At 44.2% G+C, this 26,640-nt stretch overlaps 2 protein-coding genes across 2 annotated transcripts; both read left to right on the plus strand.

Annotated features, from left to right (window-relative positions):
* The first annotated feature begins 7,777 nt into the window (after positions 1-7,777).
* Positions 7,778-9,643, plus strand: LOC142802805 (neprilysin-like). The gene has a single exon (XM_075887852.1). It carries the CDS (start codon positions 7,778-7,780, stop codon positions 9,641-9,643), a length of 1,866 nt encoding a protein of 621 aa, XP_075743967.1.
* Positions 9,644-17,306: 7,663 nt separating this feature from the next.
* LOC119160044 (uncharacterized) lies at positions 17,307-25,617 on the plus strand. Its single transcript, XM_037412790.2, has 4 exons — positions 17,307-17,465; positions 18,973-19,043; positions 19,393-19,482; positions 25,385-25,617. Exons 1-4 carry the CDS (start codon positions 17,423-17,425, stop codon positions 25,514-25,516), a joined length of 336 nt encoding a protein of 111 aa, XP_037268687.2. The 5' UTR covers positions 17,307-17,422; the 3' UTR covers positions 25,517-25,617.
* Positions 25,618-26,640: the final 1,023 nt, after the last annotated feature.

The raw sequence follows: 26,640 nt of genomic DNA on the forward strand, positions 1-26,640 counted from the left end.
TAATGCATTAAGGCCTGTATGAAGTTTTACACTAACTAACTAACTAACTAACTAACTAACTAACTAACTAACTAACTAACTAACTAACTAACTAACTAACTAACTAACTAACTAACTAACTAACTAACTAACTAACTAACTAACTAACTAACTAACTAACGTTTCAGTGATATGTGGGGTTTAAGGTCCCGAAACCACCATATGATTATGAGAGACGCTGTAGTGAAGGGCTCCAGAAATTCGACCACTTGGGTTCTTTAACGTGGACCCAAATCTAAGGACACGGGCCTACAAAATTTCCGCCTCCACCGGAAATGCGGGCGCCGCAGCCGTGATTTGATCCCGCGACCTGGGGGTCAGCAGCCGAGTACCTTAAAAACTAGACTATCGCGGCGGGGCTACTAACAAACTAAATAAATAAATAAATAAATAAATAAATAAATAAATAAATAAATAAATATTTTCTGGATGTTTCCAGATTCTAAAAGCTTTCTTTTACTTGGACGCACGCACTTGTTGGCTTCCCGCCTGCATCGTCGCTTGTCCGCCGTAGTGGGCAAGAGTCACTTATTTGAGAATGAGAAGCAAGAAAATATGGAGACGATAAAGACGTGTTCTGACGGTTCTAGACTATCGCCCAAGAAGCCGGTGGTCCTCAAGAAGCAGACGCTGCGATCGCCCGGACATCGATCAAGCAAGTCCGCTTCCGTAACACTGTGCCCTGAAGATGTATTGGCTGATAGACCCGTTAGAGACCACACCTTGACAACCGATGAGCCAAGGTTAGTTGAAACGTTTCCCATAAAGCATTGAACAATGTATTACGATTGGCCGACTCTATTGTTGCCCACACTGATTGCACCGGGAGAAGTCATCGTAAATTTATTGGAGCTACCAATTTCATTGTTTTTTTCGAGACGCAGGTGCAAGTATTGGGGCATTATATCGAGAAAAGTGCATGCTCTAAATAGGTCCACGTATTTCATATGAATGTAAACTTTTGGAGCCTCTGTATTTGTTTTAAAGGGCCCCTAAAATAATACGAGTTCAAAGACGAGAAAGAGGCTTCTTTTACGCCTTCACTTCTCGGCTTACGGGTGCTATATTTTATTCGCCCCATATTTCATTAAAACACGTCGGATTGTCAGCGCGAAGCCTTAAGGCTATCAGAATTTCGCCTTTAACGGCTATTCGCCCCGAGATCAAGTGGGGTGGCTGCTTGGTGACCACAAGCTGAAGCACGTCTAGTGTGGATTGCTGTCCGCGTCGTCTGCTAACCACATGAAGCTAGCATGGGCGGGCAAGTCGTGCTCATCATGAAATGGCGATTAGTCCTGCTGCGTTAGCGCAAGTTTGACTGCTAGCACGTTTGACTAGCACTATCTACAGATACATTTGATGTTGCTCGGCTGTGTATGCAATGCAATAACACTAGTTCGTGCACATGCAGAGAGCGCTGCGTATTGTCGTCGTACCCTCCGTTCGCCAGGATCATTTCGATGTGGGTACCACTTTGTAGTTGAAGCACATCTTAAAGTGCACTTAGCATTGTTTCAAACACGAGCGTTCTTAAATATTACGCACCGTTTCAGCGACTCAGTGATAAACAGAGTTTTGCATCATTCTAATACCCGTGCCACACGGGCATAGAAAATGACATTTGGTGGCGAAGGCCTTCAGTTCCCGAATGACATTTGTTTCGCCAGCGCTGCTACACGTCCAAAGCGAATGACATTTGACTTGATGATGTCGATCGCAGCACCTTCCAAGTGAGCATTGGGGGAATAGCAACGAAAAAATGAACAAGCGTTTACAAGCTTCATACACATCATATAATCATTAACAATCAAAATAAGCATATTACGCTGCCCTAAGTTGTAGTTTCTTGCTTTGTTTTACGACGTTGCAGCCGACCGTAGCAACCTAAGCCAACACTAGTCAGATCCACAGCGTAATTAGAAAATGGCGTCTGTAGCATCGCACCTGTCGCATGTCTCAGATGTTCGCAGAGTTCATTTTTTCACGGCAGCACTTGTGTGTTTCTGTGCAAAGCATCGCGCTCAAGAGCGAATAATTCAGGAGCAAAGACGAGTTAGTATGCGTCAGCTTCAGTACATTTAACTTGAATTAATTTTAAACCATTTCAACCTGATCTTCGTAAACGGTCAAAGCACTTTTTTAAATGTTTAGTGCAAATAAGAGACGGGAAGTTTTATTTTTAGCTGAATATGATTTGTTTTATTTACTTTAAGGTAAGCCGCACTTCGCGAGCTGTGTCGTCGAGAGTAGGCATTTCTCAGTCAACTGAGTTCTCGCGAAGGCATTTGGTGGCGAATGGCATTCGGACGAATGCCATTTAGTTCGCCCGTGTGGCACCGCGTGAATGGCAATAAATCTGAAGGCATTCGGTGGTAAATGCCATTTTCTCTGCCCGTGTGGCACGGGTATAAGGCGTCCAACTGTGGCCCTGTTGATTAGTGGTTACGTGATGAGCTTCAATAGGGCTTGCGATAACCTTTTGTTGTCTCTTCCTGGTCCCACTACAGCGAAACATTTATGTCAATAAATTCTGACACTTCGGCAACTTAAATTGTCCGTTAAAGAGGAAAGAAAACGAAATGAGGCGGAGGTGAATAAACTTGGGTCACTGTGCGTATTTTTTTTTATAACATTGGGCGAAATTTTACAGGCACACTTTTGTGCTTAGACTTGGTTTCAGTTTAAAGAATCCGGATGGCAAAAATATTCTAGATTCCGTGTTTCTCTCTTATGTTTTATAATTTCGCGCAAAGCGTTACTTGCTTCTTTTACATTATTTTGACGCTTTTGTGGCGTTAGTATAGATTGATAAAAGAACCTAACATTATTCGCCCAAAAATACTGCAGTCCAATTGAATAACCGAATCTTTGTGGTGTCACTGTAATGTAGATAATCAATTGAAGAAAGCTGCGTCCTCGCACTCTTGCCTTTTTATACTGTTATTGGAGTAAGAGCGAGCGTACTAAAGCACTCTCAGCCACGTCGCTTTCCTGGATAAACTTATCAACTGTCCGAGGATCACTTTATGGAGAACAGAATAAAAAAAAATGGGGATTCATATTCACGGTTGTTTAACTCATCGCCCAAAATATGGGATTCCCCTTCGCGCTCTCTCTCTCTTATCCCCCAAAACCAGCATGCAGGAAGCAAAGTATAAATTCAGAAGCACTATATTAGTGCGTAGTAGGCGGGATCAAAGCTGAACACTTACAAATAGAAATATAATAATCGTGACACAGTTTGGAAACACAGACATTTAGTCACGAAACGCGCACATCCCTCTTTCAAAGGGACATTGTTTTTCTCTCACAAGTACTACTAGTAATGTTCGGTGAGCTTCGTGCATCTATTTAGCAATGAAACACACGCACACACACACACACACACACACACACACACACACACACACACACACACACACACACACACACACATATATATATATATATATATATATATATATATATATATATATATATATATATATATATATATATATATATATATATATATATATATATATATATATATGTCATCATGACGTCACATGTCCCTTAAATTTGGCGCCCAGTATTGACGTCGCTTTGACGTCACATCATAGCGCGCCCAAGTAACGTCATCATGCGCAACGTCATGTGTGACGTCTCAGAAACATCTTCACATGGCTTGACACCACGTGACACCAAATGGTGAAGTTATCACATGTCGTTATTGCTCGGTCAGAGGTGCATCGATCAACCGAGCAGTGCGAAACCAGGTGAGGTGCCTTGGATTCATGAGGAAAGCCATATTAGATGCGGAGAGTTTTCGGTGGGTTGTGGAGCAGGATAATTAATACATCACTGACACGAAAATGAAGATGGCTTTCGTCTTCGAGTCGTCTTAGGCGATTCCATAAGAATTTCATATATAAAATGTATAAAAGACCCTTCGTTTTTTTTTAGACCCTTCGTTCTTTCACTATTGCAAGTGAAAGAATCATAAACGCGCGCTTAGGAATGAGCCTCTTGTATGATCGCAGCACTTCTCCAAGGCGGCGCAGTACCTCTCCCGTGGTGCGCTACAACGCGGTCGAAAAGCCCGTCGGACTGCGCGACAACGGGCCAGCGGCATTGACGTCACGTGAAGCGAGCACCGTGGGTAGCGACCCCGAGTGGGCCGGCACCGACGCTGTGCTCATAGACGAGAACATGGCGGCCACGGAGAGACTCGGCAAGGCGTTCCCGCGGTCGGGGGCCCGGCGCAGAAAAAGAAGGCTTTGGAACCAACACGTGGACGCGGACGGCATGTCAACAGCGCGGGTGGTACGAATCATTTATGTGGACAAGCCCGTAATATGATTGAGACTGTTCATGTTGCATGTAGGCGTGCGCGACAGGGTCTCTGAATGCTCGTGCGCACGCACGAGTAGTCACAAGGAGTGCGAAAAAGGCCTCCAAACAATTTGAGTTTGGTCAGAATGATTGTGTAAACGTTTTGGAATTCATCACAACATAGTGGCATAGCCAGAAAAAAATTTTTTTTGAGGCTAGGAGCTTCGGGGATTTTATTCACCATTCCCGCACGTTCGTAGTTTGTGTTTCTATGAATAGATTTGTATACACACATTGAAATAGAAAAAAAAATGGGGTGGAGTGGAGGGTTGCACACTCTGACCTGTCATAAGGGTCAAATAACTAAGGGTGATTTAGTTGTAAAGATAAGTAATTAAGTTAACTGAATCAGTTGATTAAAAGGCAGACGATCTTTTTTGTGAACCGCTAAGATAATTGCTGCATCAGGCGGAGCAGATCTCAACTACGCTCTCCTTATAATTCGCTTCTTCAGGTGTGCTACGAAATACGAAGTTGAAGCTATGCATTCACCTGTGCACACCAAGAGGTTTAAGTTTAAAAAAAGATTGTTTTTAAACCTCTTTGGTGCACATGAATGCTGAGGCACGCGTTATCGCTGTGGAGTAATTCGACGACTCGTATTGTTCTTATTTAGATACGGCTAATTGCTCTCCCATAGATGAGTACCAATACTCAAAATCGTTAAACATTATTTCTAAACATCATCTACGAAGCGACAACGTGCTGTAAACCTCCTAGTGTGGCATTAAGGCCCACGGGACGGATTTAAGCTCTCCCATAATAGAGTACCCTGTACTCTAAATCGTTCAATAATAAGCGTCACCTCAAAGGTTTTTTTCTTTCTTTGAATAGGTAGACTAAATATGCATATTACTTATGAGCAGATCATGAGTATGTTCACAGACATGTATATCGCGTGCTTTATTGGTCAGACGAACGACCTGAGAAGCCGGCGGCTCCAGTCTCGCCATTGGGGGTTTCTGTTCGGTTTCGCTGTCATCGTCGTGATGTCGGCCTTTCTTGCCGGCGCGGTTTGGCGCATCCTCAGCGTGGGTCAGACCGGTGTTGACAACGGGCCCTCGCCGTGCCACGGAGCAGACTGCGCTGCGAGCGACATACCTTTCGGGAACTTTTCCGCCCATAGCATCAATCCTTGTGACGATTTCAGGTAACACTGGTTAAAGTTGTACTTGTACTTGTATTTTCCTTTATTGCGCATTCTTGTTCATGTAAATATGCTTTTATCACTATAGTACAATTCATTGGTAAATAATTAATGTATTCTCGTTTACTTGCAATCTTGTTTTTTTAATTTTGTTTGCACAATAATTCACTGTGGTGCACATTAGTGTACACTCATGATCTTCTTGTATATGATTTATTTGTTTTCCTAATACTGCTAGCGATTGTTACCAACTGTATGCTTTGAATTTTTCTTTGCTCCCCCCCCCCCCCTACTGTAATGCCATGTAGCGCAGTGGGTATGACACAAATAAATAAATAAATAAATAAATAAATAAATAAATAAATAAATAAATAAAAGTTACTTACATTGGGCTAAAGGAGTACGGACAGAAACATTTTCAGTAATCCTTTTCTCGCGTGAAATGGAATACCAAGTCTTCAAGAGACTGTACACTTGTAAGCGTGAGCGCGTCTATAGAAAAAAAGGAATTACATCGTTTCGAAGGTTATCTTTGGTTCTTATTATACCCTAAAGTCACGACACAGTGTGAATGGAACGGAACCATTTTCCATAGCAGCGAATCTCACTTCGGCTCCTACATCTATTCCGCTCAACGCATCAAGTGTGAGGTACGTAGGACGGCTTTAAACTCTCCCATAGTAGAGTACCAAGTACTCTAAATTGTGAGTAATTTTTTTTTTCTAAACAAACCAACACAAACGAGGTTTCGCGACACGCTCGCCGAAAACATCGAAATGCCACCATGGTCGTACCGATGCGTAACTGCTGGAGCCGCACGACCAGCCATTTTTATAGTTTTTCGGTGGTGTTCCAGCGGCCATGATAAATGTTTTAGATGGGAAGTGTGTTATGGTCGAGCTCAATCTGGTGTGTGGCGTGACCGCCCCTCATTGCGCATCCCCTCCCTCTCCTTGCGTACTCTCGCAACGCCGACGGAGGCAGCTTCTGCTACCCTACACTCGCTCCCCCCTATAGCTCCTTTAGGCATAATTCCCAAGAAATATAGCCTAATTTTCCCAGACATAATTCCCGAAGGAACATAGTTTAACCTTTGTTCACACTACCTTTTATGCACAAATAATAGTTTCAAAATTCTAAGCAGTTGTGGCACTGCAGCTGTACAATACTTGGTCCTGCCTGTCAATGTTTTGTTCTGTTTGCATACCAACCGCTAATGCTGACTGTCGCGGCTCTCGCTTAGAGTAAAGGTAAATGATACGGGGGGCGAGAGTTTTCAGTGACACTGAGTCGTTTCCTACTGTGTAGTTTTACTTAAAGAGTCATGTCCACGATTTTGAAAGCATGGAGCGAAGAGGTAATTGTTAGCCACGGCCTGTTACGATAAATTTTAGCGATTTATGTGTAATTATTTCTGGTAAATCGAGAATTCTCGAAAATTGGGTGTTTAATTTTGCATTATAAGTTGGTGAGACGTGGTCTTATTAAAAATATTTTCTACAAAATTGCATCAAATTGTTCTTAATAATCCTGTTTCTCCATTCTTGTATACTTTTTCCACTTGCTCTTTATTAACCCTGCTAATAAACCTGTTCATGTAGACCGCCGCATAGTCGCCAAAGTGTGCTTTTGGGTAGCCGGAGTTAGTCTATAGCTGCTCCTCGCCAACGTCTCCCAGCCTGCCTGATCATTTTGATGAAAGATTAAGGACCTACGATTGATTACTATTCTAAATACACCAGAATCTTAGATGAAATAATATTGAACACAATGTTATGAGAACACAGCGTATTTCATTTGACTGGAAGGCTTTGCTGCACACGCATTTATACGGACAAGCATCTTTCATACACAACACCTACATTTATTCGTATTTACAACCTTAAACCTTGCTGAAATAGACGCAAGCTTGCTTTATGAGATTACTGCCCCCGATTGAGGTGCTCTCTTTCGAATGACGATTCCTAGCTTTGAAAATTTTCTCTGAAAGTTCCGCATGCCCTCTTAAACCGGAGTTCATCGGTTGAATCCGAATTTTTTAAAATTTTACCAGATGGTGTTCATCAGATTTTTCCGGATAAATACGTGAAACCCGGAGATTTAGTTATGAGGAATTTGATCAGCAGAGTAGTGTGAAGTGCTCTGCGACTGCCCATGGTCATCTGCAAAGACTTCTCCCCAAATCATAAGAATGCAGGTCGACTATCGAGTTCACACATGCAGTTTCTTTGCAGGTCCTACGTTTGCTCATGGTGGAAACCCCTGGATCGGTTTCCTGAGCTTACCATATCCACGCAGAGTGACCTCGTCGTTAAGTGGATCGAAGGATTCGGCTCCATGCTTGAAACGGGAGCCGCCGTGGACAAGTCCGGCGTCGGTCAAAAGGTGTCGCAGTTTTACCATAGCTGCATGGCCCGAACTGAGAGGACGCAAGGCGATGCGGACGCTTTCGTCGCGTTTATCCGTACCATAGGCTTCACCTGGCCCGAGATGCCTCCGAGTGGAGTCCGCGCCATGGGAATAATATTAGAGTTGAACTACAGGTTTGCCATGCCTCTTTGGTTCTCGATAAGTGTCTCCCGTAGCGCCGCACAAAGCGGGCTTCGCAGATTGGTGTTGAAGCCGTGCTGCCTGGGGCGCCTGAGGTTCATCCTGTGGCGAAACCAGCAGGCCGTCAACAAGGGCCTCTACTACGACTACTGGGTTGCTCACTACGAAGCCCTGTTAGGGAGAAAATCTGTCTCCAGAGATCGCAACGAGATCAATGACCTGGCCAGGGAAGAGGCGCACATAGCGGAAAAACTCGCCCAGCTATCTGAAGTCTCCCCGAGCGTTCCGCTTTTGCTCCGTTTCTCCGACATCGGCAGCCACACCAAGCGCGTATCCTCCAACGACTGGCTCTCTCAGGTAAACAAGTACATCGTCGGCAACGAAGGAGGCCGCACGTTCACACCTCAAGACGAACTTCTCGTCAGCGACGAATCGGTGCTTTCCACCATCGATAGCCTGTTGGGTTGGTACACCAGGGAAAAACTCATCGACCACTTGTCTTGGCAGTTCGTTCAAATGCACGCGTGGATTGTCGACAGCACTCTGCTTGAGATGTGGGGCCAGAACTACTGGCAGATTTACGAGCCCATTCTCTGTGCCAGGGAAACGGAAGTTGTCTACAGGCCTGTGGTCGCGGCACTCTACGTTGCACAAATTGTCACGCCGCAGCAGCGCAGCCAGCTCGACGGTAACTTCACCGACCTCAGGAACGTGGCGGCCAAGATGTACGCCTCGTCAACCTGGTTCGACCAGGCGAGCAGGAGCGTCGCCATCGAAAAGCTTGGCGCCATGTCTGTGGGTCTCTGGCCACTCGAGCCCTTCTTCGATCAAAGCAAGCTGCGGACCATGTACGCTAAGTTCCTCAACAAGAACGTCACAGCTATTTCGTGGGTGCGTCTGTGGATAAGCGCGCAGGAGACCATGCGAAACCTCTCCGGCACTTCGCTTCACGACGCGACGATGAATATGAGATCCGCGTTGTTCCCATTCTTGTTCGACTACGACTATCTGACAAACAAGGTTGACGTGGGGGTCAGTGCCCTCGCAAAACCTTTGTATTGCCCGCAAGGGACGCGGGGAATGTTCTATGGAAGCATGGCGTTCGCGTTTACTTTGTCGATGATGAAGATGCAGGATCTGACAGGCCTCAAGTTGTACGCCGACGGAACGCTTGTGAAGGACGGACGCTGGTCGTGGCTATCGGACAGCACTGCCAAGACCTACAGGCAAAAGACCGAGTGTCTAGCGGGGGACCGTGTCAGCTTGTCCGATATATCAGCATTCGAGGTTGTCTACGCGGCATTTTCACGTGGTATGTCTAATTCTACGTCGCTAGTACAAATCAGCCGAGAAATTGATGAGAAGAGGACGTTTTATATGGCCATTTGCTTGCATAGTTGCTCAGTCGAGAATCATCGTTCACCCACCGTCGACTGCAACGCCCTGATGCGGCATTCGCGGGACTTTTCGGAAGCGTTCCACTGCAAGGTGGGGTCCCCCATGAACCCTTTCTCAAAGTGCTCGTACTTTTAGGTGGGTTGCTATAGGGACATACTCATTTTCTTAGTGCGAATATTCTCTAGCTTGTTGATGGACAGTGTATGACTTAGGTTTATGAGGGCTCGGATGGTTAATTTGGCTGACCCTTGTGTCGGTAAATAGTGTTCGTGACAAAGTGGTCATTTTTTTGCTTGCGCTCGTTCAGTCGCGTTTCTTTTAAAATATTTTTTCGCTATGAATGATTAGACATGCTGCATGATATATAAGCACATGTGCATAAGCACATCGCAGTGGTGCTTGGCTGAGACAAGCGCAGAAAAGGTACGGAAATGCTGCTGTTCATCTGAACGATCTGAGCATTATGATGAACGGGGAGTACTAAATTCCATGTAACAATTAGACATTTTACAACCTGAGATTGTGTAAAAGCGATGTCGATACCGTATGCTCCACGCTATTTATTTATTTATTTATTTTATTATCGATACTGTCAGTCTCATACAAGACCAAAGCAGAAGGGCATCAGTTCTTGGATACACAATACAATTTTCAGTTTCACATTTGTACAGTGGCATTCACATTTGTCAGAACGTCTAACGCAGTGGCTGGAGGCAGAAATGCCTGAAGGGGCCTCGAGGCCTTTGTCTATCTCTATCTATCTATCTATCTATCTATCTATCTATCTATCTATCTATCTATCTATCTATCTATCTATCTATCTATCTATCTATCTATCTATCTATCTATCTATCTATCTATCTATCTATCTATCTATCTATCTATCTATCTATCTATCTATCTATCTATCTATCTATCTATCTATCTATCTATCTATCTATCTATCTATCTATCTATCTATCTATCTATCTATCTATCTATCTATCTATCTATCTATCTATCTATCTATCTATCTATCTGTCTGCCTCTGTCTGTCTGTCTGTCTGTCTGTCTGTCTGCCTGTCTGTCTGTCTGTCTGTCTGTCTATCTATCTATCTATCTATCTATCTATCTATCTATCTATCTATCTATCTATCTATCTATCTATCTATCTATCTATCTATCTATCTATCTATCTATCTATCTATCTATCTATCTATCTATCTATCTATCTATCTATCTATCTATCTATCTATCTATCTATCTATCTATCTATCTATCTATCTATCTATCTATCTATCTATCTATCTATTTGTCTGTCTGTCTGCTTGTCTGTCTCCACGGACGGACAGATGGACGGATGGATGCATGGACGAACGGAGGGACGAACACACAGAGGGGCGAACACACAGACGGACGGATGGACGCACGGGTGCACGGATGAACGCATGGATGGACGCATGAATGAACGCTAGCTCGGACTGGCTAACGGACGCTTCACCCCACTCATCATCATTCACTCTGTGAATATGCTGTGCTTTCTTTTAAGCAGCGTCAAGTGGGCGTCCACAGCAGCTAGACATCCGCAAGCATACAGTTCCAGTGATTGCCTTCGTACGTGTACGTGCTGTGGACGCACAACTAAAACTGTCTACGAAGATTGCACCGTGGTCCGTCTTTCGTGGCTTAGTGGGTTGGCGCGCTGTTCACGACTTTTAGGGCTGTTAAATATTGTGTGAACGACGACAAGCTGTCTGTCACTATCATCATTAGGATGAGAGCTGGGCATTCGCAATAAAGAAGAGGCTCACAGGGGGCTAATATTCTCTCCTTGGGAGCCTCCCCATTAGGTCATTGTCACCGGGATATCTGTTCTGCTGTACAAATATTCCTAATCGACTCAAGGCGGTTTTGAATGCAAATCTCTGAATTAGTAAACTATAATTTTTTTCTAACCTTTTTTTGAAATAATTGGATTTAAATGTAACATGTTATCCACTATCTGAATAATTGTTTCTTGGCCAATCCCCCAGCGTGGGTGAGAGCCATTTGTTTAGGTCATCATCATCATCATCATCATCATCATCATCATCATCATCATCATCATCATCATCATCATCATCATCATCGTGATTATCGTGATGATCAGCTTCGCCATAGAGACGGCGGCTTGTCCTTTTCTCTACATTTTGGCACCATGAAACCCGGGAGGCAGGACCTTTAGAAGTGAGAACAAGCGGAATTTACGATTTTTCAACCGACTTTAGAGCCTGGCGGACTGTCGTGACACCACCGTTGGTTGAAGCTGATGTGCGAAGCCAAACAGTTCCCGAGAACCAGACCAAGAAGCATGACACCTCGACATTGCTTGAGGCTTCGTGCTGTGAAGCGTTTGTGACGGATACCACGTTGACTGCGACATCACCTAGTGACGTGACCGGCCAGTGATCTCTCACGTTTCCGACACTGGACTGGATAATGGAGGCCCTGTTCGCAAGGCGGAATGTAGTGCGCAAGGCCATCACGGAAGCCATCACCAACATTGAACGTCTAGTGCACGTCAAGCGTCCGTAGGTAAGTGAGTTACGATATATTCATCGAATTTCGATTGAGCATTACAAGCTTCTCTAGGAAATCGACAAGGAAGTAGAAGGTGCAGTTCGTATCGATCGCTTGAAAACAGACGGGCGAAGCAGAGCTTTATGAACACCAGATCATTCAAGCCAAGGTGAGAGTGGAATATGAGATCGCGGACGTATTAAATGCTCGACAAGCTCGCTTGGAGGCCTCGAGGCAAAGGATTTTGACAAAAGTACAAGCTAACGTGCACTATTCGTCTGTGGTGCCATCATATAGCCTCTGCTTCTTTAGCAGCAATCTTGTTCTACGGAAGCTGAACGACTCAAACTTACGACGAATCGCTGAACGTGCTGGAGGCTGAAACGTCGTTGATTTCACTACCGTAACGAGCATCCAAGCACCCCCAGAACAATCACTGCTTCCAAAGATCTGGCCCGCGCCTTTAGAACTGTCGTCAGCATGCAATACCCATGAAACAATCGACAAGACGTCTACAACTCCAGCGTTCGAGGTGGAAGGCATTCCCATAATTGAAAAGGAGGAGGACTTTACATATCCAAAAGTCCACCCACGAGATGTTAAGGATGTGCTTGCGTCCAAGCAGAGGTTGGCAGACTCGGACGTTACGAAGTTCTCCCCACCGTGCGTACAAGTGTCCGACAGCAGAAAATCAAGGTCACCTCATAGAGCAAAAAGAAATGAAAGAGCGAAAGGAAAGACAATGTCGACAAAAAAAAAGCAAGCTCGTTGTACTGCGCCAAGCGTCTGCTCATCGAGAAAGGTGCACAAATCATGATTCAAGAAAATGTGTATGGCACTGCTGATTGGCGCGAAGCAGCGAAATGCCGAGGCAGTGCCACAGCGGTGAAGGGAAAGGATGAGCCGAGGACGGAGACAACGTATATGCAAGGTAAATTGAGCCAGGGAAAAAAGCGAAGAAAAAGTTGCCCGAGAAAGAGCTGCACAATATTTTTCTGGAAGCGCCTTCAATGGGAATTTAGATACCAAGGAAACCTGCTCCGCGACAACACAGGTGCACCGATGTCAACACACTCAATAGCACAAATATGGCGAAAGCGCTGAAAACACCACTGGAAGATCAAGTGCAGGAGAAGACCCGGGTGACACTATACTATAGGACTGACTTGGAACTGTTAGGAATACTTTCCAACAATTGGTGTGCACTTGGAACCCGCATATGCGTTAGTGTTTATCATCAGGTGCCAACGTGGGGGTGCGGATGATGTTAAATATTGTGTGAACGACGACGAGCGCCACTATCATCGTTAGGATGAGAGCAGTGCATTCGTAATAAAGAAGAGGTGAACGGGTGGGCTTCGCCATGGGAATGGTGGCTCGTCCTTTTTTCTACAAGGGCGGAAAGTCGCTATTTCAAAGACATTTCGGAGATCATTTTTCAAGGTATAGTGTCAAACTTCGACGTTACTTCTGTGTATAGGATCCGCAGTTCTTCTGTTCTGAAAGACAATCATGTTGTTGCTCAGTGGCGTTTGCTAGACAGACCGATCGTTTGGATTTTGTGGAGCAGTGGGCAATACGCAATGTGTTAATATTGTGCGACTTCAGTTTAAATCTGGCTGAGCAAGTAACTTTGCCCTTTTTCATTTATTTTAACACCCTTTGGCTTAACAACCACGACCGTACTACACAGAAACACTTGTGCGATGTGCTGGAGCATAAACGGCGTTTGTTCGTCGATCATGGCAATCGGCCTCCTTTTATAAGGAAGGAAAACCTTTCCCAACGATTTCAGAGTAACACTGTGCTGTGCTTGCAGATTCTATTCTATGTCCACAAATTTCTCATTCCTATTATCCCACCCACAAGCCGACATCATCTGCGTCTTTTCTCATGAAATTCAATCTGTTGCAATTACTGATAATTCGTTATCTCTCCTGCCTATAATGGGGTGTATCCAAGTACATTGGTTCCACGCAGTTTTCATGTCATACGTAGAAGGATACATAGCCTGTTGCTTAACATAGTGCTGGTCAACATAAATGTTACAAGCCTGAAGGTGGTGTTGTTGGACAGTACGTCTCTTTGAGTGTCAAAACTACTCTGAACATGTGTGTGAAAAACTGCACTGTGTGACTCAGATTTTGGCACTACTTCGTCTGCAATCGTACATGCAGAGGTCATGTGTTCAAATCGGCTCCCTTAAGCAAGAGGATATGCACATCATTTTCTTCCAGTCAATGTATGCCATTGTAGTACAAACTTCGTTAGCTAACGCGTATTCTCCTTGCTGCGGTACGTGCTCGTAACGGCGCGCTCTCTCAAAGTGTCTTCCGGCTCGTAGATGATCGGTGATTTTCACCCAGCATCGAAGTGTGTTCCGTATCATTCCTACAGGACTGAAATGAGAACCCACGGAATACACGGACACGACCCTCCGTGTGGTGACATTTAAGTTAAAAGTGTCGGTCGGGAAGGTCGCGGACCTGGACCAAACACAAGGCGTAACTGGGACGATGAAACAAGTACGCGACAACGAAAGTTCTTCTTGCCGTGTGAAGATACCGCATCCTGGGGGGAGGGGCCGTATAGAGAGCTTCAGTGCCGTCACCTCGCTGTCACCAGCGTCCCGACTTCAACGCTCTCACTGCAAAATAACAACTGCTCCGTTCACTTCAGTAAGAGCTCCAAGAGCAACACTGACAGGCCTCGCAACTTTTGCGGTGGCGTTATGTTATGTGGGCACTGCCGGACTTCTGACGCCATATTACGTTTATAGCGTAAAAGACAGCTGTTGTGGGCTCCCTCACTCGTGCAACCGTACTATGCTCATGAGCTTCGGTGACGGGCGTCCTTACTTCTCTGACACTACTATGCTGATGGTCCCCCTCACCGTCTAGTTTTGATTAATGGACGCAGTATTCTTCATTCCCACGCTGACTAAATTTTCCTATTCGCGCTTATGTAGATGCTACCGTGAATGTTCTCTGAAATTCTGCTATTTACGTGCCTCAATAGTATAATTAGGATGTACGAGGTAACTCAGGCCTCTTCATGATCTTAATTTTCCACCTAATGCAAAGTACAAGGATACTTCTGCATTTAGACTCCAGTGAAATGCAGCCGCTGTGAGAGGGATTCGAACCCACGTCATTGTACTCAGCAGCAGGTCACTCCGTCAACTGACAAGTATGTGCATATGGCGTTTAGAGTTCTCTAAACTAACCCTTTGTATACTGGGAAATAGTGCTAAAAAGAACATGATGTGAGGAACGGCCAAAGCATGTGCCCTACCCACAAGGCAGGACAACTAAATGCCCAAGAGGCTTGGCAGGAAGCCCTAAAGAGCAATGAATACAAGCAGCAACTAGAGGTGGTCCATAGGGCTCGGGACATCGCTGCAAGCCTTCGGCTGCCAGCGCAATCCTGGGCGGAGCCTCCAGCCTGAAATAAAGTTCGGAATGGCCCCTTCTCAGACTCCTCAGGATATGTTTAATGAAGTCAATCTCACTAACTCATGTGAGGAACGGATCAAAAGACGTGCGTTGAGTGAAAGGAGAACGGAAAACAAGACGTTATAATGACAACTGCTGTAAGGCATCTCTGACGGCTTGTTGCTTCAAGGTGAACTGGTGGTGCTATGCAATTATGCCGTGAGACAGCTGAAACTATATGTGTGTCATTGAGGGGATAGTAGTTGCGATAATAGCATTTCATTATGGAGCTCCTCATTTATTCTAGGAATGTTACTTGGACCTACCTAACACGGGCTGTCGGCGTCCGTATTACCTGTTGACGCTATCACAGCTGAACCTACGTCAAATAATCGGAGTTACGTTCTACCACAATGTGGAATGCAGCGTGATTTAAGGACCATGGCGGCAATTATGCTTAATGTGGAAGAAATAAAAAAAAAACTTGACTTCAAGACACCAATCATGTTTGGTGTCGTCGGGGCAAGCTTGTAAACCAATAGATATTGCTTGAGATAACATACACCAAGGGCAGATAAGTTTACGCAGATTAAATATTCCTTTCTTTAATATTTATCGTTCAAACGAACAGTCGGACAGCAGAGGTGTCTCGACGAAGCAGCTACTCCTGGAAGGGGAGCGCTATAAAAGCTTTGTGGCATCAGTTAGAAAACTGAGTTCTTGCCGAGGTTTTTATTGTAAATGGCTTTCACTCATCATATTGATCCCATCAGGGGTAACTGATGGGATCGATAGGAGCAGATATAAGCGGTTTTTCTGTGAAAGCCCGCACACTAGCACAGTGTAGCAACCTGCATTTCCTGACCATTGTATCTTATTCACCTTAAAAGACACACACACACACACACACACACACACACACACACACACACACAAACACACACACACACACACACACACACACACACACACACACACACACACACACACACACACACACACACACACACACACACACACTTTTTATGCTGTCTTCAGGTAACACGAAAGAGGCTAAGCCATCAAATAACTCATTGAACCGCGACAAACCTCACAGGTAAACATTCCCACAAACAAATATATGTACGTCATCAAGTATCAAAATAACGACGTCGCACGCAAAATGACCTCATCACGGAGTGATTACGGTCAAAAAGCCGCCACATATAGGTTGCATAATTTCCTCAATAACGCCACAGAACGTGGAATGCAGCAGGCACGTCTTGCCGCGTAATATGGACTCGTCGGTGCGTTTCGACGTCACCACAAAAATAAAAAAAATGCCTTGCAAAATGCTGATTGAAAATACGTTCTCTGAAGCCTCTGTATCGCTTCATGATGTATGCGCCCATGGTTGCTGACGTAATCACGAGGACAGGGTAGCAATAGCCTAAGGGACGTGTTTCTTGGCTGGCAACATACATCTATATATATGTAGCATGTACCGCCATTGACCCTTTTGATTTTTACTACTGTGTACCCCCCTCCAGACCACTGCGGTTAATTTATTATCCTTATTATTTACTTCCTTCGTATCGCTTAACTGCGGTGCGTCACGATTCGCGACCAATTTCTAGAAAACTCCCTGCATAGCGTCATCTGACCAAGGTCGTTCGACTGCTGCCACGTTGCTAACCCCACCACGTTGGCGCTTTGCCCCGAAGGGAATCCCACCGTTCGTCGCTTATTCATGTACACATTTAGTTCGAAACCCTCTCGACATAGACGTCAATGCATATGAGAGAAGAGAGGGTTTGTACGGTCTACGTCGGGGCCCAACCATTCGCATTTAACGCACGCTTTTTTGAGGCACAAGCCGCATTGCCTGAGCCGGGACACTTTGTAAAGTTTGTCGATCGTTGAAACGTGTAGCTTCGATAAGTACCTCCTAGTTTTATTAACAATGAGGGCGTCGCTGGTTTTCTTCGCTGTGGTGGTGATAATGGGTAAGTGGCTGTTGTTCCTTGTAATATGCGTATTTCGGCGCGTAACCTGCTAAGGAAGGTTAGTTTTAACGTGATAGTATTGAAAAGCTCGCTTCGCAGAAATACCAGCGTTGGTCTCGGCGTGGTTCGAGTGATACCGAAACCAGGCTGTTTGCGTGCGAAAGCAGTGTTTTTACCATATGGCCATGCGTCTGTTTGGAAATGCAGGAAAAATAACTTGCTCTGCGTAGAAATCTAGCGCGAATAATTTTCATTCTTTACTAATGCACACGTCCTGTGTACGGGCTTCACAATACAACGTGTAATATCAATGATATTGAATGGTACAAGCATACATTGCCGTGGGGCATCAGAACATTTGATTATCATAACCACTTTGCTGTTTAAAACCAGCCACGCATTCTAAAATGCACACACCTTACTGCGTGCGTCCTCTTAAGACCACGTATGCTGGGTGCACGCCAAGTTCTAAAACATCTGACGCCCATAATTACTAATGGTTTCAAGCATGCTACCTACTGCATAGAATGCAGCCACATGCGACACAAGCCATTTTCGACTTTACAGATTACGTTGAAGTAGCGCACAATTTAGACTTATGGAATAACATCATACAATAAGATGTGTGCACTAGGTAGCAATAAAATGTGTGCACTAGGATGTCGCTATCGCGTTCAACTCTTAAAGGCAAAGCTTGAGAAACCCCCAGTTTCCTAATTGAAAGCAGACCACAAGGAAACTTCGTTCTAGTGCATTTATTAATAAATATTGATAACCCATTTACTATGTTAAAGCACTCCGTTTTTAATGTGTTCTTAGCCTTAGTAAGGTTATGGTATTACTAGGCACGTGATTCATAAGAAACACTGCGGCAAAGTTCAGTAGTAATGAAACTCTTGCTTTTCCAAGTCATCTCACAGTGGAAACCAATACGCATGTTGCTTCTCTGATCCGAATTTATTTGTCACGTTTTTTGAGGATAATACGTACGTTACTTCTCAGGTCACTCTGTGTGTAGTTTAGGCCTTTCTAGAAATCTTTAATAATAATTATTGTGTTTAACAACCAAAAGTGACGATATGATTATCAGGGACGGACTTCGTAGTGGAGGGATCTGGAAATTTCGAGGATCATGTGTTCTTGGTCGTGCACATAAATCTAGGCCTCAGGTAATCCCACCTTCATAAAAAATGCGGCCACGCCGGGTAAATATTTCCAAAGTCTTTGTCCCGCCAATATATATTCGTTAGTCGATGGTCATGTATTCGCGAAGTGGTTAGTAAACGAATGTCCGGTTTCCACGAACAATGAGAATGCTTTGAGGGGCCCTATAGTTAATTTACTGCAATTACCAGTGCTAGTTGACACGGAAAAGTGCTGACTAATTGTGCTAGTAATATAAGACCAAAGGTGGCAATGCGGTGAGAAACAACTCTTTCGAACAAAATGGTTGCTGAATCTGGGTGCTGATGTTCAGTTCACTGATAGAAGAGTTGGAAATGCGCAGGTTTGTTTGCCGAGCTGACTATAGCTATGATAACGACAGACCCGGCGTGTCATCGCTTACGGACAAAGGTGGTAAGTAAAATGAGAATTCTTTTTTCTTTCTCGTTGTGCACACTGTAGTACTAAAAACTTTTTTGGCCTGACAACGTTTTTAATTCTTCCAATGCGGTGTTTATTACTGAGGGTGCATGACATCCGGATCTACCACCCCTCCTCACTTCCAAATAAAAATAAAAAAAAAGTCTTGCGTGCTCTTTCTCAAAGTGCGTAGCTTGACACAGTCTGCAGTTGGCTTCACCCTCTATGCTCCTCGTAAATATTTTGAGGAGGTTGAAGCGTGGACTTGTCGAAATAGCGCGCTTCGGAAGAAACTGGTGAGTACAGGACTTCATGACTAACTTATATTGTACCACTTTCGCAGGACAAGGTGCGCAGGTACTGCGTCTACCTGTGCCACATGCCCGAAGGAGACGTGAGGATGGGATTGGAGGAAGATGGAACTCCCTGCAAGGTAAGAAATGTTACTCATCGCCCCTGTCCCGGTAACGAATCTAAGGCGCGGATCTAAAGATCGACTATGGCGCGTGTATTTTAAAAAGCGCGTCTCTAAAGCATGTCAGAAGAGAAAAGGTATTCTTCAGTGTAGGCTTCACATTTATTGACTGCTTACGACCATCGTACGATTGCACGTGCTGCATCGTCATGAAATGCGCTTACACCACTAGCCTAGAATTGTTCAAGCTTCCCCAATATAACAAAACAAAAGCATTTATGAAAGATGTTTGCATTACTCATGATTGAAGACAAGGCGCTTGGTTTAAACTGATTCGGGCTTTACTCTGGAAGTAAGAGAAATGCTCAATAAGCAACATGCGTGTATTAAACAAATAAACAAGTTACATTAGCCGCAATTTATTATGGTTATCGCCTCTTGTCGTTCGGTTGAAGGTTGAATGCCGATTTTCAAGTAAAAAGGTGGTAGAATGTTTACACTGTCAAGTACGAAGTAGCACTAACAATCTTTAGTTTTCTCGTTCTGGAAGAACAATGAAAGAAAGAAGCTTAATGACCTGTGACCGTAATGGTGACTGTTTTTCCCATAGTGTCGATAATAATGGCGAACATCTACAATGTTTAATACTTGTAATACCATCTGAGGGTTTTAAGCAGTGCATAAAATGGGAAGCCCAAGGGAAGGCTTTCAGCTCTCCCATAGTAGAGTACCTAGTACTCTAAATCATTAACCACTTTTTTAAAGCGCACAGCATTAGGAAATATCTCCTCGTTTTCTCCTTAGGCACGGGGAAAACGCTCTTTCTCATACGCTGCCCGGGGTTGGCCCAAGTGTAATTTTTGTCGATGCGGCCTCATCAAGTGTGAGACTGAAGAGACTGACTTCAGCTCTCCCACAGTAAAATAACGAGTACTCTAAACAGTTAACCAATTTTTCTAAACACACCAAAAAGTAGTGTGTTAGCAGCATGATATCTCTCGAAATGGCACTTTGGGAAGTGCATGGGAATGATTTATGCTTTCCTAGATTAGCATACCAAGTACTCTATGTCATGAAACATTTTTTTCTGAAAACTCCCGACTTTTCTGTGCTGAGTTATGCATGACCGCCGATTAGGCAACGGCAATGGTCAATAATAATGTTTGTCGACGGGGCCTTATCAAATATGAGGTCGACGGGACGGCTATATATGCTCTCCTATAGTATAAGTACTCTAAATTGTTAACCACTTGTTTAAACACAAACGTATGAGCCTAATGTTGTCATCGCAACACGTACGACTTGAAGCCCTCCCGTATAGTAGAATATGCAGTGCTCTAAATCATGTACTATTTGTTTTATTAATATATCTAGTAAGGAAATATCATGATCTTACGTAAGATGGTTATGGGCACCAACTGTTTGTGATATAACGAAATATTGTAAACAGAGACTGCGTGCGCTCTGTACTGATCGCCGGTAAGAACTGCAAGCTTAAACGCAAGCATTATAATGAGCTTGTTCATATATTGTATTTAGCATAAAGTACAGGTGTCCAAAAGTAAAACAAAGCACGTGATCTTGGTCGGGCAGCGCAAAAATAAATGCAGCGTGCTTCCGCAAAGAAGTGGTGGTTCATTTTGATACGCAAATGATAACACTATCTTCTGGCGCATATCCACATAAAAACAAATAACCACTTCTCTGATGGAGCACGCTGGCATTCACTTTTGCGTAGCTTTCACAGCTCACGTGCTCCATTTTACTTTTGGAGCACCTGTACGTAATGTTTCGGGGTGGAAATGCTGGAAGGCTCGTGGCATTTACCACAACTTATGCGACCGTGAGATGGTGGTGGCGAAAAACATTATTTACAGAGAAGAGGTGCAGGACCTCTTAAGAGGTCCCTACAAGCTAGGTGGAGTCTCTATTTTGGGACCCCATTAGTTAAAGCCGCCATCCTGGCTCTGAGACCAAGGCCCCCTGGACCTGAAGGTCTGAGCAGCCGAGCGGAGCTGCTTCCTAGTTCTCTCCCTTAGGGTTTGGGTTAGGAGTAATGGCTGTGCTATGTTGGCAAATCCACACCATGTGGTAGGTGTCTGCCACCTCCCCACAGTGCTGGCACCGTCCTGTGACCGTAGGGTAGAAATGTTTCGCTATGGCAGGACATAGCAATGTATTCGTCTGGAGGTGAAGCAAGATGCGCTCCTCTGCTTTATTCCACCCCTTTGCGGGGGGAGGGTAGCGCCGATGACTTTCCAGATAATAATGAAGAATTTCCTTACATCGGAGGTTACGGCATGACCAATGGGCAAAGCAAATTTAGAAGTTTGCTCCTTATGCTCCAGCCTCCACCACCCATTCCGTAGCCACGCTCCCTCTGGAGAAAATGGCAGGGTCAGAATGAAAGGCGATGCGCGAGTCTCTCGTCTTGCAAGAGAGGGAACGCTAGGCAAGTGACGCTACGCTGGCAAAACACGAGCTCCAACGAGAGTCCAAGGAGGATTAGAAAAAATGGCATTGACGGAGTGAATGATGGATAGTGGGGTGAGGCATCCGTCGATCCATTCATTCTTGCTTCCGTCCATCTATGCATGCGTCTGTATGGCCGCCCGTGCATCCATTCGCTCGTCCGTGCGTGCGTATGTTCGTGCGTCCGCACGTTCATCTGTGCGCCCGTCCCTGCTTTCGTCCATGCATCCACTCCTGCGTCCGTCCATGCGTCTATCCGTCCGTGCAGCTAGCCATGCGTCCGTCCATGCATCTGTCTGTGTGTCCGTTCGTCCACCTCTTCAATTCTCCAAGTACCACCATCTCGCATCTTTTCATCATATATTCCAAGGACTGAACGAGAGGAGGCACATGCACACTTTCTTGCGGCTTGTGCTTCGTGTCTACTTCCTACCTTTAATCACCTCGAGTTCATGGTATATACTAGTTCGCTGCGGCCCAATGCACTGCGGCCCAATGCTCGCTAAACCTTTCTAAAACCTAGGAGATTACGCCTAGCGAGTATAACCTAGCAACCCTTTCTTGTCTTCTGTGCGTTGTTGAACAATAAAAATTCGCAGCGTGCGCGTTAACTAAAAGCCGAATTCTCTTGTCTCTCATTCCCCCTTAGCAGACATTGGCACGTACATTGAGAACTATCTTTTATTGTTCAACAACGCACAGAAGAAATCTCTCACCAGCACCACCTTGGAGGTCAAAATGTTATACTTGTTACACACTACTACTACTGCTACGAGGGACGAACGGGTGCCACTATAAGGAGTTTCGCCCCTAAAAAATTGCTGGAGTGCAAGCTCCCACAATGCCATGCCAGCAGAAGTGAAGCCAGCTTTTGTCACTGCCAAGATGGCGGAAGCATGCTGTTGTCTGATAGTGCCTACTTAAAGGTCAAGTGGCTTTGATATGTTAGTGGTAATTTTACGTTAGTTATGTATTGAAAGACATTTGTTCTCGACGAGATAACACACAAAAACGAGTATGGGTGACTGAACTTCTCAAGAACTTTGCCTCCGATAAGAAGCTCACTAAGGAAAACTAGTAACACTAATACGCACTTGGAGTACTATGGGACCCGAAAAAATTTAGACATTAAACTTGTTGGGCGTGCAAGGGAAGCGCTCCGTTCTTAATCGCAGAACGGTGATACTTAATCATGCCCCTAGTCAGATGGCTGCCGCAGCCGCCATCTTGTCAGAGGCATGATTTCTCTCCTAGGCTATGATTTCCACTCCAGCCATCTTATAAATCCTCCGTGCATGAGTCGCGACCGACGCACCCGGCGTCCGTTGGCACGCCCATTGTTGGCACCGTTCGAATGCATGGGGCGTTTGCGACTTCCGCTAGATTCCGCCGATTTTTGCGGAGAAGGAGGAGAGAGGCACTGCAACGAACCTTCGCTACATAGAGTTTCATACAACAATACCTACAGCGGAATCTGGCGGTAGTGTCTACGCGGGCTCGTTCAGCGGTGTGTGTACCCCCGTGGGAATGATGGGAAGTACAGGCTGCGGATCTGCTTCGGATGGATTACGTTTAAAGACTCGCGACGCTTGTTTGCCCAATGTAAAACGAAGTGATATGAAGTTATATTTAATTGAATATTGCTTCATTATTTGTACGCAAACTTTAATTGCAAAGCGTTTCTATAATCACGAGGTAGAAGTGAAACCTGGAGAAATTTAACCACCATCGCTCTGCCGTTGCTTTCCAGATTTGGCATCAAGATGCAGTAAAATATGTTTGCAGCACTTGACAACGAACATGATTGTTTTTCGCTCGCAAGTAGGCATTATCTATTTATAGAAAATACAGTACAGTATCAAGTGAAAAACACTTAACGTTTCGTCGGCTACGAAGTCAGCTGCATCTGTGTCCAAGTGATCTTTACCAGGACACAGATCACTTAGACACAGACGCACATCTCGTTTCATTCTGAAGTCGAGACGGAGAAGCATGGCGGTGCGTCCGTTTAGCTTCGAAGTCATATTGCAGTGGATTCGAACAAGTTTATGCAAGATGCGCTCGTGAAAAAAACGTGAACTCGATGAAATATGCGGCACTGGCATGAGACGCTACACAAATACGCGCAAGGGTGAGTGGTCGACGCTTCGTTTAAACTGTCAAATACGACCAGTAAAGCTCGAACGTCGCAGCAAACCGGGAGATCTAGTGATATTCAGCCTCTTTGAACAACAAAGGCACTGTTTTGGCCATTTTGACCACACTCCACTACCCGCGCTTGGCCGCATCACGATGACCCTCCCTTCGCGGGGCTAGGATTGTCGTCCACCGGATTACCAAGGAGTCTTTCTCACTCGCTCACTCACTACCAGCGCTGAACGAAGAACGAAACTGAAACTGTAGAAAAAGACCTATAGACAGTTCGCTGCCTAACGCTAGCCAATTTCAATTTTTTATGTTGTCTCATTTCAGTTTTTGTTGCTGCTTTGTGCTAATGTTTTTCTTTAGTAGAACTCCTTTTTCATTTTTACCTGCGATGTATTTCATTACAGTACCACTGTTTGCTGCATCAATTAATTTTTTTTATATTCACTACTGTAGGAGGTCCCGATTCGGTCTCGGACTATGGGACCTCCTTCTGTATACACAAATTTTTCGTAATTGATTCGATGACAAAATAAGACCATTTCTGATTTCTGAATCCGAAGCCTGTACTTCCCGTAATAACCAGGGGGGTACACGATCGCGGCGCCAGATTCCTCTCTAGGTATTGTGTGAAACTGTATGCTTAATAATAATAATAATAATAATAATAATAATAATAATAATAATAATAATAATAATAATAATAATAATAATAATAATAATAATAATAATAATAATAATAATAATAATAATAATAATAATAATAATAATAATAATAATAATAATAGGGGTTTAACGTCCACAATGGCCCTGAGTGGGTCGACTGATGCAGTGCTAGACATGCATCGGTATAAGCCGGCCTCGGTGATTTGGTGTCCTCTGCATTTGTCGCTTGAGTGGAGGCAACGCCACATAAGGTGTTGAAATGTAGCTAATCAGCCACAGTCAGGGCAGTTGGAGGAAATATGTACACAAAGCAACATAGGCCGGTGATGGGAACACGATGATCAGGCCACCTACATACACAAGAAGGTCATGTAGAAATTGGTCGGTCTACACTCTCGACTTGGTTTTATCACTGAGCGAATGACAGACTGCATCAAAGGTATCTTGAACATGCATATGCTTGTTTGTGTCCATGTCAGTGAAACATCAATTCGTTCTTTATTACTTCAGAAAAAAGAGTGCAGTCTGATCACTGCACAATATGCTCTCTTTCTGCTTACTTGGAGGTAACTATACAACTCGGTAACACGACATCGATCTTACATCTTGTCTTATTGTTTTTTTTAATTTCTTTCAGTCCTTGATCCACGAAGGTGTCTGTCGGAGGGGCCGGTGTCGCATGTCTAAACCCAGGAAGGCATTGTCTCCCAAAGGCAACGACGACAGTGTCACTGAAGAAAGTCCGCAGTCGACCTTGAAGCAAAGCTAGACGAAAGTGAAGCTTTACAAGAGTGGTTGACACTATATGAGTGTGATAATACATGAGAGTGATGCTACGTGTGGGTGACTTCACACGATAGTGGTAGTACACACGTGTGGCTTGATTCGTGTAGTAATAATGTAGAATAATCTCAAGCCATCTGTGGTAGCTAGAGTATCAGCCAAACGATATGCTACCTCATTTAGAAACTTGGCGTGTTGCACTACGCAGCTGAGGTGACATATTATGGCGCCAACCACGAACGTTTTTAACGATACTTTTCCGGCAGCACTCAAATTGAATACATGTTTTCTGCTATGCGAAGCAATACTTGACGGGGAGTAATTCATTAACGCTTTCGGCCCTGACGTCCCACAAACAAGAATAGCAAGAAATTTCGCTGCCGAATGCAAAAGAATCAAGGCAGAAATTGAAAAAAAGGTGACTGAATTATCCTTAGTATAACTGCGCAAGCACAGGTAATAATTTTTTCATCGTCATCTTCTTTGGAGCTCTGTAAAGTGAAAAACAAAATGGTGGAATGCGATAACGATGACACTCGTTGAAACCAAATAATAAATGACACCTTACTTCTTAAATAATATATAGGTAGCTATTATAATTTTTATGTTATTTCTAAAATGGTTAACTTGCTAATTACAAAGTGGGTCTTTCCTAACACTAACGTATCACCCGAAGCTAGGGACAATCTTAATGACTTGACAACAGAACTGAGTGGTTGTAAGAGCTCTGAATGCATTCAGGCTGATCCAGATAAGTAGCTCTAGTAAAAGCTTCCAATTTCTTGTTATTATAATTGAGAAACCTGCCCAAATCAACTAGATAATATGTGAGGGGTGTCTAATAGGAGATAGTACGTAATTAATTTTAATTAGTTTTATAATATATAATAACGGAGCGTGACGACGATGAAGTGCAGTTCAATCAGCTTGCCGTTGCAAACAATTATTACCTTAACAAAGCTCGACTCAAGGCGTCACCGCTTTGCATTTTTTGCAACGAAATCAAAACAATCGAACATTTTTTTTTCTGTCGTCGTTACTCTTATCAGAAGAAATGATATTTAGTAGCCCCATTACAAAAGCAAGGAATACAAGTAAATCTACCAGTAC

Source organism: Rhipicephalus microplus, chromosome 3 (genome assembly GCF_043290135.1).
Source record: "Rhipicephalus microplus isolate Deutch F79 chromosome 3, USDA_Rmic, whole genome shotgun sequence".
NCBI lineage: Eukaryota > Metazoa > Arthropoda > Arachnida > Ixodida > Ixodidae > Rhipicephalus > Rhipicephalus microplus.

Excerpts from the sequence above, each read along its gene's own strand:
- LOC142802805 (XM_075887852.1), top strand. The coding sequence starts at position 7,778 with ATGCAGTTTCTTTGCAGGTCCTACGTTTGCTCATGGTGGAAACCCCTG.
- LOC119160044 (XM_037412790.2), top strand. The coding sequence starts at position 17,423 with ATGAGGGCGTCGCTGGTTTTCTTCGCTGTGGTGGTGATAATGG. Across the intron at positions 17,466-18,972 it reads CGCTGTGGTGGTGATAATGG|GTTTGTTTGCCGAGCTGACT; the intron begins GTAAGTGGCTGT and ends GGAAATGCGCAG. Across the intron at positions 19,044-19,392 it reads ATCGCTTACGGACAAAGGTG|GACAAGGTGCGCAGGTACTG; the intron begins GTAAGTAAAATG and ends CCACTTTCGCAG.